Consider the following 16,135-nt stretch of genomic DNA (forward strand, 5'->3'; position numbering starts at 1 on the left):
AGGTCTCTGATCCGGGGTTTCATTTGGACAGGTTTCTGATCTGGGATTTCTGTTGGACAGGATTCTGATTCGGGATTTCTGTTGGACCGGTTTCTGATCCGGATTTCTGTTGGACAGGTTTCTGAATTGGGATTCCTGTTGGACAGGTTTCTGATCTGGGATTTCTGTTGGATATGTTTCTGATCCGGATTTCTGTTGGACAAGTCTCTGACCGGGAATTCTGTTGGACAGGACTCTGATTCGGGATTTCTGTTGGACCGGTTTCTGATCCGTATTTCTGTTGGACCGATTTCTGATCCGTATTTCTGTTGGACAGGTTTCTGATCCGGGATTTCTGTTGGACAAGATTTTGATACGGGATTCCTGTTGGACAGGTGTCTGATTCGGGATTTCTGTTGGACAGGACTCTGATCCAGGGTTCCTGTGGCCAGGTCTCTGATCCGGGATTTCTGTTGGTCTGGTTTCTGAGTCGGGATTTCTATTGGACAGGTTTCTTATCCGGGATTTCTGTTGGACAGGTTTCTGATCCGGGATTTCTGTTGGATAGGTTTCTGATCCGGGATTTCTATTGGACAGGCTTCTTATCCGGGGTTTCTGTTGGACAGGTTTCTGACCCAGAATTTCTGTTGGATAGGTCTCTGATCCGGCGTTTCTGTTGGACAGGTTTCTGATCCGGTGTTCCTGTTGCACAGGTCTCTGATCCGGGATTTCTGTTGGACAGATTTCTGATCTGGGATTTCTGTAGGCAGTGTTCTGATCCGGGAATTCTGTTGGACAGGTTTCTGATTCGGGAATTCTGTTGGACAGGTTTCTGATGCGTATTTCTGTTTGACCAGTTTCTGATCCGGATTTCTGTCGGCAGGGTTCTGATCCGGGAATTCTGTTGGACCGGCCTCTGATTCATGATTTCTCTTGGACAGGTTTCTGATCCGGTAAATTTGTTGGACAGGTTTCTGATCTGGGATTTCTGTTGGACAGGTTTCTGATCTGGGATTTCTGTTGGACAGGTTTCTGATCCGGGATTTCTGTTGGACAAGTCTCTGATCCGGGATTTCTGTTGTGCACGTTTCTGATCCGGGATTTCTGTTGTGCACGTTTCTGATCCGGCATTCCTGTTGGACAGGTTTCTGATTCGGGAATTCTGTTAGACAGGTTTCTGATTCGGGATTTCTGTTGGATAGGGTTCTGATCCGGGAATACTGTTGGACAGGAATCTGATTCGGGATTTCTGCTGGACAGGTTTCTGATCTGGAGTTTCTGTTGGACAGCTTTCTAATCTGGGATTTCTGTTGGACAGGTTTCTGATCCGGGGTTCCTGTTGGACAGGTCTCTGATCCAGGGTTTCTGTTGGACAGGTTTCTGATCCGGGATTTCTGTTGGACAGGTTTCTGATCCGGGATTTCTGTTGGACAGGTTTCTGATCCGGTGTTCCTGTTGCACAGGTCCCTGATCCGGGATTTCTGTTGGACAGGTTTTTGATCTGGGATTTCTGTTGGACAGGTTTCTGATCTGGGGTTCCTGTTGGACAGGTCTCTGATCCAGGGTTTCTGTTGGACAGGTTTCTGATCCGGGATTTCTGTTGGACAGGTCTCTGATCCAGGATTCCTGTTGGACAGGTTTCTGATCCGGGATTTCTGTTGGACAGGTTTCTGATCCGGGATTTCTGTTGGACAGGTTTCTGATCCGGGATTTCTGTTGGACAGATTTCTGATCTGGGATTTCTGTAGGCAGTGTTCTGTTCTGGAATTCTGTTGGACAGGATTCTGATTCGGGATTTCTGTTGGACAGGTTTCTGATGCGTATTTCTGTTAGACCAGTTCCTGATCCGGATTTCTGTCGGCAGGGTTCTGATCCGGGAATTCTGTTGGACCGGTCTCTGATTCATGATTTCTCTTGGACAGGTTTCTGATCCGGGAAATTTGTTGGACAGGTTTCTGATCTGGGATTTCTGTTGGACAGGTTTTTGAGCCTGGATTTCTGTTGGACAGGTTTCTGATCTGGGATTCCTGTTGGACAGGTGTCTGATTCGGGATTTCTGTTGGACAGGACTCTGATCCAGGGTTTCTGTGGCCAGGTCTCTGATCCGGGATTTCTGTTGGTCTGGTTTCTGAGTCGGGATTTCTATTGGATAGGTTTCTTATCCGGGATTTCTGTTGGACAGGTTTCTGATCCGGGATTTCTGTTGCATAGGTTTCTGATCCGGGGCTTCTGTTGGGAAGTTTTCTCATCCGGGGTTTCTGTTGGACAGGTTTCTGATCCGGGATTTCTCTTGGAAAGGTTTCTCATCCGGGGTTTCTGTTGGACACGTTTCTAATCCAGGATCCCAGTTGGATAGTTTTCTGATTCGGGATTTCTGATGGACAGGGTCCTCTAGGCAGGGACACGCAATTACAGATTCACAAAATTTGTTTTAAATCCATTTTTTAGCTTAATTATATTGATCAATGAATGATCGTGCTGATGGGGACAATTACAAACTGTATTTGGAGAAATGCAAATAATCGCTCTGAACTTCGCATCGCGTAATCTTACAATGCAAAGAGAGATTATTAAACTTAATCAATTGTGAACGGTCAACAGTGAGGAGAATAATCTTCATTGTAATTGAACATTGTTGCAGAATGTTACACTTCTAATCGATAATGATAAAATTATGTTGTGGACCTGTCCAATTTTAATAACATTACAAGCGTAATGTTTAAAACCGTGAGTGTGTGTATACTTCAAACATTCCAGGAGGGAAAGGGTGTGGGAAAAATATTGAGATTAATTTTAAAACGATAAAAGATGAAACAATAGTAATAATATGAGGACATGGGGGGGAAAGGGGACATTTTTTAAGGTTTTATATATGTGCATTAATAACAGGTAAAAGTTCTGTTGTTTCTCCTTCCTCCACACAGATGTCGAAAGCATCTGGCCTGACTATGTAAGAGAGCGCAGGAATGCAATCTCAATGCGGCCACACGGGACAGGGCAGTCCTATTGCAAGATAACGGAAGAGCCGTGCAGCTCCAGTGAAGACTCAAGCTCTTCCTCAAAAATCAAGAGCTCACTGCCACATTTAACCGAGCCGCAAACTCCCTACCGGGCAGTCTGTTTGTCAGTGGACCCCCGAAATGGCTACATGGACCAACGCTATTGTACGTATCCACACTTCTGCTACTCATTTCTGTTTTACATGCAAAGTACCCCTGAGAGGGTGGGTGGGGTGTTGGTTGGGGATAGTTCCATTTGATCATGTAAAATCGTAAATGAGTCAGAAAAGTCACTTACTTTTTTTGAGACCTGGAGCATCTCTTTGGTTTGTTTGGTCCATCATTGCCTTGTATCATTGTAATTTGAAAGTTTTTATTTAATATCGATCTGACCACTTACCTGATGAAATCGTTCACATTAAAAAGTGACTTGTCACTCCATGTTAAACATTTGCATGCTGCTGGTGTCTGCTTTATGTTGGATAATGGCATTTTTCCATAGGGGCAGGTCAGTGGAGAGCTTTGTTGGAATATTATTCAACTCGAGATGTAATTTATTATAGGATGGTTAGAGGTCAAAGGTATCTTAACCCAGAGCAAGGGCAAGATCTGCAGGGACTATGTGGGGACATCTGAGTGATGTCTTGGAAGAGGCTGGATAAGTATGGCCAATTATTTTATTATCCTTTTGACACATTCGAGGGGAAACTAATTGGCGCTGTATTTGCCTCCGACTGGAAGATGCACTTCTTTCTTGAACTTTTCAAGGCTAAGAAGCAAGTGGAAAAGGTATAAACTTTCATTTACATTCAGTAACGTGGAAAGCCAAGAATCATAGCAGAGTTAGCTATTATGGTAGCAGAGATGTTACACTGTTTCAGGTAAGCTGAATGAGGAATGGTTCCTTAAGGCAGAAGGAACACAATCATATGATGGTGATGGAAAGGTTGACACATTTTCATTTATAGGCCAAATGTTTTTTTCAATCCTAATGTTTTAGAACACTTATGGTATATGTTCCATGGAAAATACAATTATCACTGCACTTTGAAGGAACAAAATGTAGTTTGCTACATTGCAAAATTAGCTACAGATGACTTTTTTCTGAATTGCAAAGGAGGAAATACAGTAAGATAATCCTATACTTTGAACATTAAGGAAGGTGAAGCAAAGTGAGTTTCTGTGAGTTACTTAATATAACCAGTAATAGTTGGTTTTTCCAAGGGATTAAGTGCAGTTTGGTCCCTTCAAAACCTCAAAAGGAATGTGCGCAGTTCTGTCCTTCAATTACTTTCCAGAGAACAAATACAATTAGGTTACTCATTGAACTTCATAAGATCAAGTGTAGTAACATCCCCATTACATATCCCAAAAGATCCAAGTACAATGAAGTGTTTCTATGAGTTATCAATGAAAATAAGTGCTAGCAACTTGCTTCCCATCTAAGTTCCCGAAGTAGCATGTGGAGATGAACACTTTTTAGGCTAGTTACAGAATGTCCCAGATGATAACTATCATGTAACTTGTTAGTTTGAATTCAGCAGGATAGCTTTTGTAAAGCAGTATTTCCTTCTGGCTCTAGTCAAAATATGTTACATGTAAATAAATATTGCATAATATTCTTCACTTGCCAATTCTTCTTGTGGACCTTGAATGAACGTCTCCGTCACCATGTGTTTTATAGAAATTGTAAGCCATTAGAATTTGTGACTCAGGCCTCCTTATGCGTGATTTTTTTCTCTCTTTATTTAATCTTCTCTGGCGGGTCCTGGATTATACTCAGAAAGTCCAAACATGCTTTTTGTGTATTCCAGTTCCCAGCAAAATGGATATTTTGCCCTCAATTTAGAAAAATGAGCATCAGTATTTCAGAGGTTGACAATCCTGTGGTGAGTAACTCATTTCTGACTCAAAGCCCGTCCACCATCGAATCATAGAATCCCTACAATGCAGAAGGAGGCCATTCGATCCATTGAGTCTGCACAGTCCTTGGAAGGATCACCCTACTGAATCCCATTTCTCTACCCTATCCCCTTAATCCCACCTAACCTTTTGGAAACTAATGGGCAATTTAGCATGGCCAGTCCACCTCACCTGCACATCTTTGAACTGTGGGAGGAAACTGGAGCACTCGGAGGAAACCCACGCAAACACAGGGAGAAAGTGCAAACTCCACACAGTCACCCGAGGCCGGAATTGATCCCGGGTCCCTGGGGCAGCAGAACTAACCACTGTGCTACTTAAAGGCACAAGTGTGATGGAATACTGCCCACTTTCTTGGATGAGTGCAGCTCCAACATCACTCAAGAAGCTGAGCACCACCCAGGACAAAGCAGCCCACCAATCACCTTAAATGTTCACTCCTTCCCAACACCAACACACAGTGGCAGCAGTGTGCAAGATGCACTGCAACAACGCATCACACCTTGTTTGACAGCACCTTCCAAACTCATGACCCCAATCAGCTAGAAGGACAAGAACAGCAAGTTACCCTCCCAAATTGTGCACCATCCTGACTTGCGAACATACTAAATAGGAGCAGAAGCAGACCATTCGGCCCCTCGAGCCTGCTCCACCATTCAATAAGATCACGGCTGATCTGTTTGTGGTTTGAATTCCACATTCCCATCTACCCCGATAACCTTTGATTCCCTTGCTCAACAAGAAACTATCTACTTTTGCCTTAAAAATATTCAGTGACCAGCTATGATCATAATGAATGGTGGAGCTGGTTCGAAGGGCCAAATTGCCTCTTCCTCCTATTTTCTATGTTTCAATGACCCTTTCTGAGATAGAGTGCTCCAAAATCGCACAACCATCTGAGAGAGAAAAGCTCCTCATCTCTTCTCCCTAGCTCTGGGCTCAGCCACAAGCGGAAACATCCCTTCCACGTCCACCTTCTCAAGACCATTCAGAATCTTATATATTTCAATCAAGTCACCCCTCACTCTTCTGAACTCCAGTGGGGAAATAAGCCAATTCTGTCCAACGTATCCCCATAAGACAACCCACTTATTCCAGGGAGCAATCTAGTAAACCTTCTCTGAACCACCTCCAAACCATTTACATCCTTCCTTAAATAAGGAGACCGAAACTGCACACAGTATTCGAGATGTGGTCTCACCAATGCGTTGTATAAACGAAGCATAACATCCTTACTTTTAGATTCAATTCCTCTTATAATAAAGGATAGAATCCCATCAACCTTCTTAATGACATGCTGAACCTGCATACTATCTTTCTGTTTCTCATGCACAAGAACCCCTAGATCCATCTGCACCTCAGAATTATGCAGTTGTTTAAGTAATACTTTAAAAAAAATTGTTCCTACCAAAGTGAAGAACTTCACATTTCCCCACATTACACTCCACCTGCCAGATTTGTGCCTGCTCACTCAACCTATCTTTATCCATGTACAAGCTCCTTATGTCTTCTTCACAACATACTTTCCTACTGATCTTCAAGCCGTCTGCAAATTTAGCTAACAGGCCTTCGCTCCCCTCATCGAAACCATTGATATAAATTGTAACAGTCGAGGCCCCAACACATAACCGTCTTGGACTCCATTCGACACGTCAAACAAGACCCATTAATGCATACTCTGTTTTCTGCCAGCCAGCGAATCTTTAATCCATGCAAATATGTTACCCACGACACCATGACCGTTTCTTTTCAGAATAGCATTTGATGTGGCACCTTATCAAATGCCTTCTGGAAATCCAAGTCCAGTACATCGGCAGGTGCCTCTCTATCCACAGTACATGTTATTCCTTCAAAGAACTCTCACAAATTGGTCAAACATGAGTTTCCTTTCATAAAACCATGCTGACTCTTCCTGATTACCTTCTGTTTTTTACAGGGCCGGTTGTAACCTCTTTAATGATCGATTCTAACATCTAGGGCATCACGGTAGCATAGTGGTTAGCACTATGGCTTCACAGCGCCAGGATCCCAGGTTCAATTCCCGCTTGGGTCACTGTGCGGAGTCTGCACATTCTCCCCGTGTCTGCGTGGGTTTCCTCCGGGTGCTCCCGTTTATTCGGGCAGCACGGTAGCATTGTGGATAGCACAATTGCTTCACAGCTCCAGGGTCCCAGGTTCGATTCCGGCTTGGGTCACTGTCTGTGCAGAGTCTGCACATCCTCCCCGTGTGTGCGTGGGTTTCCTCCGGGTGCTCCGGTTTCCTCCCACAGTCCAAAGATGTGCAGATTAGGTGGATTGGCCATGATAAATTGCCCTTAGTGTTGGGTGGGGTTCCTGGGTTATGGGGATAGGATGGAGATGTTGACCTTTGGTAGGGTGCTCTTTCCAAGAGCCGGTGCAGACCCGATGGGCCAAATGGCCTCCTTCTGCACTGTAAATTCTATGATGATGATTCCCACAGTCCAAAGATGTGCAGGTTAGGTGGATTGGCCGTGCTAAATTGCCCTTAGGTTAGATGGGGTTGTAGGGTTAAGGGGATAGGGTGGAGGGTGGGGTTACTAGGGTCCTCTTTCCAAGAGCTGGTGCAGACTCGATGGGCCGAATGGCCTCCTTCTGCACTGTAAATTCTATGAAATATCCCACGACAAGCTAACTGGCCTATAGTTTGCTGTTCTCTGCCTCCTCCCTCCTTGAATAGGGGGGTTATATTTGTTATTTTCCAATCGGCTGGAACCTTTCCAGAATCTAGGGAACTTTGCAAATTAACACCAATGCATCCACTGCATCATTAGTTACCTCTTGGAATAATGTCAATGTTCTTTCACTGTTGCTAAGTCAAAATCCTGGAACACTCTCCCTACCAGCATGATGGGTATACCTACACCACATGGACTCTGCGGTTCAAGGAGACAGCTCGCTTACTACCACTTTCTCAAGGGCAATTGGGGATGGGCAACAAATCACTAACCATGCTAGTGATGCTCACAACCCATGAATGAATATTCTTTTAATAAGTATTTAATGGAAGAGTAAACATAGATTTAGGCACAGTGGGAAAAGGTGAGTCACATAGAGATCATCAATAGAGTGTTCAAAGCACTGATATGCATTAATGTACAAAGAAATCATGCTAAAAGGTGAGACCATAAGATGGAGGAACAGAAGCAGGGCACTCAGCCCATCGAGCCTACCCCACCATTCAACTCAAATCATGAACTGAGTTGATCATCCTCAACTCCACGTTCCTGCCTTATCCCCATAACCCTTGATTCCTTTACTGATTAAAAATCGATCTATCTCAGCCTTCAACATACTTAACGACCCAGCCTCTATAGCCCTCTGTTGTAAAGAGTTTCATAGATTCGCTACCCTATGAGAGATGAAATTCCTCCTCACCTCTATCTTAAATTGGTGACCCCTTACTCTGAGATTATGCCCTCTGGTCCTAGACTCGCCCGCAAAGGGCAACAATCTCAGCATGGACACTGTCAAGCCCTCTGAGAGTCCTATATGTCTCATGAAGTTTGCCTCTCATTCTTCTCGACTCCAATGAGTACAGGCTCAACCTCTCCTCAGAAGAAAATCCCTCCATACCCAAATCAACCTAGTGAACCTTCTCTGGACTGCCTCAAATGCCAGAGGATCTTTCCTCAGTTAAGGGGACCAAACCGTTCACAATGTTCCATGGGGAGGAGGAGGGGGTGTGGGGGGTGGGGGGGGGGGGGGGGGGGGGGGGGGGTGGCGGGGTGGGGGGGGGGGGTGGTCCAACTAGTGCTTTCTATTGTTTTAGCAGGACTTCCCTATTTTTATACTTCAATTCCTTTGAAATAAAGGCCAGTACTCAATTTGCAGTCCCAATTCCCTGCTGGACTTACATGCTAGCTTTCTGTAATTTATGCACGAGGACCCCCAAATCTACTCTGTGCTGCAGCTTTCTGCAGTCTTTGTCTTTTTAAATAATATTCATCTCCTTAATTCTTCCTACCAAAGTGCATAACCTCACATTTTCCTACATTATATTCCATCTGCCAAGTTTTTGCCCACTTACTTAACCTGTCTATCTCCCTCTGTAGGCTCTTTCTGTGGGGCCGGTTTAGCACAGTGGACTAAACAGCTGGCTTGTAATGCAGAACAAGGCCAGCATCGCGGGGTCAATTCCTATACCGCCCCCCCCCCCCGAACAGGCGCAGGAATGTGGCGACAAGGGGCTTTTCACAGTAACTTAATTGAAGCCTACTTGTGACAATAAGCCATGATTATTATTATTATTATTGTGTCATCCTCACTCCTTGTCTCCCCACCCATTCTACTGTCCCATTTGCAAACCTGGCAACAGTACATACACTTCCCTCATCTCAGTCATTGAGACGGTACCATGAGAAACAAAAGGTGACGGTGAGGATAAAACTGACAAGTTAGAAACGGAAAACTGAAAATAAAGCACATGTACGTGATATATGCAAAAGAAAATGCACTTGGAACCAAATTCGGATTTGTTTTTTAAAGTCTTCGGGTGGGATTCTCCGACCCCGGCCCGGTCGCCGGAGAATCGGCACCATTGGCGCCGGCGCGGTCGGTGCGGCGCCGCCCCCCCCCCCCCCCCGGCGATTCTCCCCGCACGTTGGGCCAAGTGGCCGCAGAGATAGGCCAAGTCCCGCCGGCCACGTTCATGTGTGGTCCTACCCGGCAGGACCTCGGGGGAGCGGCCTGGTGGGGGGGGGAGGAGGGATCCGACCCCGGGGGGGGGGGTCTCCACCGTGGCCTGGACCGCGATCGGGGCCTACCAATCGGCGGGCCGGCTTCTCCTGGTGGGGGCTTATTTTACTCCGTGCCAGGCCCCTGTAGCTCTCCGCCATGCTGCGTCAGGGCCGGCGCGGATAAGGCAACTCGCGCACACGCGCGAGTTCGCGCCGGTCGTAACACGCATGCGCAAATCTGCGGCGCCCATTTGACGCTGGTATCGGCAGCTGGAGCTGCATGAAGCGGTCCAGTGCTGTGCTGGCCCCCTGTGCGGCGCATGATCGCTGATCCTAGGGGGCCTGTTGACACCATCGTAAAACGCGACGGCGTTTATGACGGCATCAACACTTAGCCTCAGGATCAGAGAATCCCGCCCTTTATTTTTAGGAGATATCAGGGAACACAATAAAACTTCGCGAAATGCTAGCCTAAATATTTAGCAGCCTGAATCTTCACTGTAATTCTTATAACCAGGGACCCAGGACTGAATGGATGTCTGGATCTCACTTCACTCTGATTTGATGTTTTATTGTTACCATCGAGGTAGCAATTGATCCATAAGGAGTAATGCTGCTGAACGTTGTTTACAATTCGCCATGTCGCTGCAGCAGCAATTTGAGGGTGATTTATGAAGGAGCAGTACTTAAAATACATTATTGAAGTTGCTTTTTATTTGGGGATGGCATTTTAAATATAGCCTGGTTTTGTTTTGCCTCTGTAATATAAATTACCAATGTGGGTTGTTTACTTTCCAATTGCAAACAGCAGGAGATTGAGAGGGCCATGATCACAAGAGAAGGCTGATTACTGTGCAGTGTTTCAAGAATGATTCCTTTGGTTTCATCTACAAAAAGCACATTAAAATACAAGCAAATGGGACCCCATGTAAAATTAAACCCGCGGGTGCTGATAATGACAATGGGATCCCCGCTTGAAAATGCATTTCTCGGGGCAGCATGGTGGCGCAGTGGTTAGCACTGCTGCCTCACGGTGCCAAGGTCCCAGGTTCGATCCCGGCTCTGGGTTACTGTCCATGTGGAGTTTGCACATTCTCCCCGTGTTTGCGTGGGTTTCACCCCCACAACCCAAAGATGTGCAGGCTAGGCGGATTGGCCACGCTAAATTGCCCCTTAATTGGAAAAAATGAATTGGGTACTCGAAATTTATTTTTAAAAAAAGAAAATGCATTTCTCTGAAATTCCTCTAATTTAGTGGACGTGTTAAATCGTTTAGCAAACACATTGGATAATGGTTCGCGCTAAGAAATAGCATGAGAAATATGAGTAGGCCATGTTGTCCTTCGAACGTGCTTCGCCATTCAGTTAAGATTCTGCCTCAACCCCGCCTCCCTGCACTACTATTCCAAAACTCCATCGACCTCTGGTCTTGAACATATTCAACAACGGACCATTCACCGCTCTCTCGGCTGGAGATTTCCACAGATTCGCAACCCTCTGATTGAAGGGATTTCTCCACATCGCAGTCCTGGATGGCCGACCCCTTACACGTTCCAGATTTCCCCAGCCGGAGGGGAACGTTTTCTCAGCATCCAAGCTGTCAGGCCGCTGAAGAATTTTATATGTTTCAACTGGGTCGCTTCTCATCCTGGTGAATATACTCCTTCCTCAATCTCTTCTGGTAGGACAATCTCCTCTTCCCAGGAACCCGTCTGAACAGGAGCAGAGAGAAATTTGCAAATGCAAGTGTGAAGTGGTTCTGTGCCACTACCCCCACTGCATCAGTTTAGGCTCAATTTCATGGCTCGCAAAGTTAATTTTTTAGACCCCCCCGAGCTTTGACCCTGCAGAACCTGATTGGTGGTCTGTCAGTGACCAGCTGCAGGACCCAATAGGTACAGTCCAACTCAACAATTCCCTTCACCCTCCTACACCCACAGCATTCCCTGTGGGAGAATACGGTCGGAGAATATCCCCATTGATGGAATTGGAGATGAGCTATATGCTTGATTTGCCTGGATGTGGTTTACATTACTGAAAGGATTGAAACACTCACTGAAACCCAATCCTCAGAGGTTGTGGGCAGTCACGAATGAGGCTGCATTCTTGTGGTTCAAGTATCATATTCACAGAAACATCTTTAATTGGGTTTAATTACACCAAAATAAAGCAGTTTGGTAAATGTGATATGATCGATTGGAATTCCTGCCTTTTCCTGGCAAACTTTCCATCCCAACATCGGGATTTTGTTCTTTAATTAGAAGGATTGCTGAGTGGATCTGTTCATAATTATGTTTTCCGACTGGATCTTGTTGTTGATCTTAGTTTGTTTGTGTCATTATAATGAAAGCAATGCTGCTTATATGAATTAAAATCTACTCTCAGCTAACAGTGTTCCTCGGAAATGCAGTGCTGTCGCTGAATCTCCTGTAGCTAGCAGAAAGCTGCAAAACATTTGCGGTGCAATTAGTATCTTTATTGCAACAGTAATTCTTTAAATCCCCATCCCTCCCAAGTCAAACACATCCCATTCCTTCCATACACCCAATCCCCCATCCTGCCCCTTCCCATGCCATCCCTCCCATGTCAAACCCATCCCATGCCATTCTCCCACTTGTGGGTCTATATATTTGGGAAGGTTGTTCTACTAAACTCTAGTTTTCTGCACCTGTGGGATGATTGTTGACTAATTATATATCTTAAAATTATATTGTGACGGTCAAGCACTGAGTGCACTCAAGGACCACCCACCAAATAAACCCACCAATTGACAACCCTCCCACAAAGTGACCAATCAAAATCATCCGGACTGACAACTCAGTACTTTTCTTGTTGATTGAGTGGCTGATGGGGTTCAGCATCTTCTAGTATCGTGTGGTCACCATCCGTGCACCTCCCCCTCCCAGAGAAGATTGGGAAGTCTAAGGCATCTTGCCAGGTGGCAAATCTCTTCAATGGATGTTCTTTTCAGGCATATGTTGAGTTTGACTGTAACTGGGGTTAAGATGAATGATCGATAAAGTGGCTGCCATTAGAAAGCTCCAGTATCTCCAGAGTTTCGGAGTAAACCTGTAGCCTGGCTGTCTCTGGTGTACAAGTCACAGAAAGTCGTAGAATTTACAGTGCAGAAGGAGGCCATTCAGCCCATCGAGTCTGCACCGACCCTTGGAAAGAGCACCCTACTTAAGCCCCACATCTCCACCCTATCCCCTTTATCTCCATAACCCAACCTAAGATTTTTGGACACTAAGGGCAATTTAGAATGGCCAATCCACCTAACCTGCACATCTTTGGGCTGTGGAAGAAAACCGGAGCACCCGGAGGAAACCCACGCAGACACGGGGACAACGTGCAGACTCCACACAGACAGTGACCCAAGTCGGGAATCGAACCTGGGACCCTGGAGCTGTGAAGCAACTGTGCTATCCACTATGCTACCGTGCTGCCCTCAAGTTGACATTTATTTTGAGGCCATCATGTGACTGAGCAGCTGTAGTGTTCTCTGAGTCAACTGGAGAGCCCTCAGTAAAATATGATTTTACAAGCTCCATTGAGAGTCGAATGCCCAGCGAGCTAATGAGCTCCATGTGGTCTAGTTTGGATTGTTGGGTTGTGTGTTGAGGTTAACTGGTCTCAGCCAGGTCAAAACTTGTGACGGTATAAAAATAACCTCAGCATCCTGGGCTCAGGGAATGAGGATCATCCTGGGATACACACACTGATCAGTACCCAGTGCCTGTTAGCGCGTTGTCGGGGCAAAGGCAGGCCCAGGTGTCATTGATTGACTGATTTATTGTCATATGTACCAAAGTAAAGTGAAAAGTATTTTTCTGTGGCCACGGGAACGTACACAGCACGTACATAGTAGACAAAAAAAAGAATCGACAAAGTACATCGACAAATAATACATCAACATGGGGGATGCCCCCCCCCCCCCATTGACCCACTGTCAATGCCTGTCTCAGCTGGCACACAGTGAATGGATCTATTGGCCAAAGTACGAGAAGCTGTCATTCACTGAAGCGTACACCAACAAGGTGGCTTTGAAAAGGCTCTGGACTCATGGATAATGTGCGAGGCATTCCACTGAAATTCTTCCCTTTGCTGTTTTAGGTGGTGGCATTAACCCACTTAAAATAAATCGCACCCATTACTCAGCAGCATAATTTCAAGGCAAGTGTCTGGAGAGCAGGGCTAGAAAATTGGGGAGGTGGGGGGGGGGGGGGGGGGGGGAGAAGGCTATGACACGTTTCTAGATGTCTGGCAGTGGGATCGAGAAACGTCTCGCAGTATCCATTTTATGAAACAAATTCCCAGATTAATGAGAAGGGAGTTTCGTAAAACTAACAGCGCCAGGCATCTGGTTCATATCTTCCCTGCGAGCTGAAGTACATATCAAACGCTGTGTAGAATTGTTGTGACTCCAGCTTTTTTGAAAAGGCTTTACAGATGGCATCAAAAATGTTATTTTTTCCCCCAAGTAAATGGGATTTGCTGGTTTCTGAAAAATTGATGTAGGAGTCTCTGTGTTTATCTAAGTAACATGACCACATTCGGGTCCCACTTGGCTCTTTTCTGTAGTCTGTGCTTGTGTTATTTGTTGTCAAGTTTTATTTATGTTGCAATTGGCAGATCAGCAGAGCATTTTTGGAAGGGTGGACATTTAGCACTATGGATTCGACAGAAAAACAAAGAGTCGCCGTAGGAAAATATAGCAGACCGATCGGTAATATCCTCCCAATCCGAGGAGTAGGTGCATGAAACCTCAGCAGCTCGATGATGATTCTTTACCTGGCAGCTTCAAATCCCTGTTATTTTTTTTAAATGCCAATGCCGGCAAAAATGCTATTTTTAATAAAAAATCAACCTGAGGTCAAGCAGAGGGATGTGCTCTGAGCATGCAGCGACATTGGTGCTAAAAATTGGTGTCCCTCATTTCCGGGACCCAGTGCAGGTGGGCAGCATGTGGTGTCACACCATTAGCATGATTTTACGGTCAGGCCGAGCGTCCACCAGACTGCTGTCTGCCTCTGTGCTCAGCAGACGCTTTTTTGAGAGCAGATAGTTCAGCCAGCCTTTTGTTCTTAAAGGCAGCCTGTCCCTTTCGAAAGGAAGCCGCGCCGAATAATATCGCTACAATTTGAAACATGGAAAAAAGATCGCCAGGGCTGAGAGAGGGTTCCATGATGACAGGTGAGGTGCTGGAGACATGAGTACTGGAAGTAGGCGGGAGGAACAAAGACATGATTGCATGGGGTTGGGGAGGGGCAGTAAGTACCCAACATTTGCAGAGCAGTGTGAGCTGTTCTCGCACTGCATAATGGAACTAAATTAAATGTGAACCAGTAAATATGTCTCACAAATTATTTGCTGCCCTCCCCCTTCAAACCAGCTCACATCGCAAATGCACTGCCTGGGGTGAGGAGAAAAGCCAGTTTGCTTGTTTCTCTCAGTGACTTTCAAGGCTACTTGTATTGCCTAACCACAACTGCTCTTTCAAAGAGCCTACAAAGGCACGATCAGCTAAATGGCCTCCCCCTCCGCTGTAACATTCTGTGATAACTGACCCCGGATCACCAAGGAACCCTCGTGTCACACTGGCTGCTTGGCAGTGATGCTGTCGAAAGATCTCACCGTGGCCGAGCGACCGGAGGATCAGCGTTTGCATGTACCTGGAGCCCAATGTGAACTTGTATTGTCCAGCAAGGTGGAGTGAGAGATGAAAAATGATTCTCTCCCAAATTAACCCCAAACCTGCCCTCTGCCTACACACACACACACACACGCACACACACCATTGCCTATCCTAATCCTACAAGTTCTTGATCTGACCCTGCTGTTCTTAAAAACGTTAGGTCCGCATCACAAGAAAATAAACCAGAAGTGGAAAAACTGGAAATCCCTTCAGAAGCAATTGGGAAGCTGCAGTGTGGGAGGCGTTTCCGAGTGGATGATCTAAAATGGCCAAAATGGCTTGCCTAACCTGCAATAAATCCATGCAGTTTTAAACACCTGGGAAGCCTCCCTACCTGCCAGTTCCAAAGTGGCACAGACGGAGAATGGGAACCAGAGCGCCCACTGTTTTTTCTTTGGAACCTGTGTTGAAATAATATTGCAGAGAAATTATGCCACTGGAAAGATGAATGCGCCTGTGCTTTGATCGAACAATTGCTTTGTCACCCATTAATTCCACATCTCCCAGTCAGAAAACCCCCAAAATGACCTCCATGACCCGACTCCCTCTGCTGCCCACACAAGTAATTACAAATTTATAAGACACTGCAGCCCCAGGGAGCAGGAAGATAATGAGGACAAAAATTAAAGGTGTTAAATATTTACTTTAAAACAATATCTTCAATTTGCTCCATGTAATAGAGGATCCAAATATTTAAACCTGTTTTAGGACTTGGGTATATGAAGTAAACAGGTTAATATTTCTGCTCCAAACGCATTCAAGCAATTGCGTGGAAATAAGTTAAGCTTCTGAACATTCCTCGCAGAGGAGAATCTGAAGGATTCCATATCATCTAGAAACGT

At 45.6% G+C, this 16,135-nt stretch overlaps 1 protein-coding gene across 8 annotated transcripts in view; it reads left to right on the forward strand.

Annotated features, from left to right (window-relative positions):
* The window catches only part of gli2a (GLI family zinc finger 2a), a 564,217-nt gene that overhangs the window by 319,248 nt on the left and 228,834 nt on the right, over positions 1-16,135 (forward strand). For 7 of the 8 annotated variants that reach the window (XM_072470222.1, XM_072470208.1, XM_072470205.1 and 4 more), the window contains one exon: positions 2,904-3,143. In XM_072470222.1, coding sequence (XP_072326323.1) covers positions 2,904-3,143 — 240 coding nt within the window. Of the gene's footprint in view, positions 1-2,903; positions 3,144-4,804; positions 4,868-16,135 lie in introns of those variants that run through there. The other variant, XM_072470231.1, reaches the window with a different exon arrangement.

This window comes from Scyliorhinus torazame, chromosome 2 (genome assembly GCF_047496885.1).
Source record: "Scyliorhinus torazame isolate Kashiwa2021f chromosome 2, sScyTor2.1, whole genome shotgun sequence".
NCBI classification, from domain to species: domain Eukaryota; kingdom Metazoa; phylum Chordata; class Chondrichthyes; order Carcharhiniformes; family Scyliorhinidae; genus Scyliorhinus; species Scyliorhinus torazame.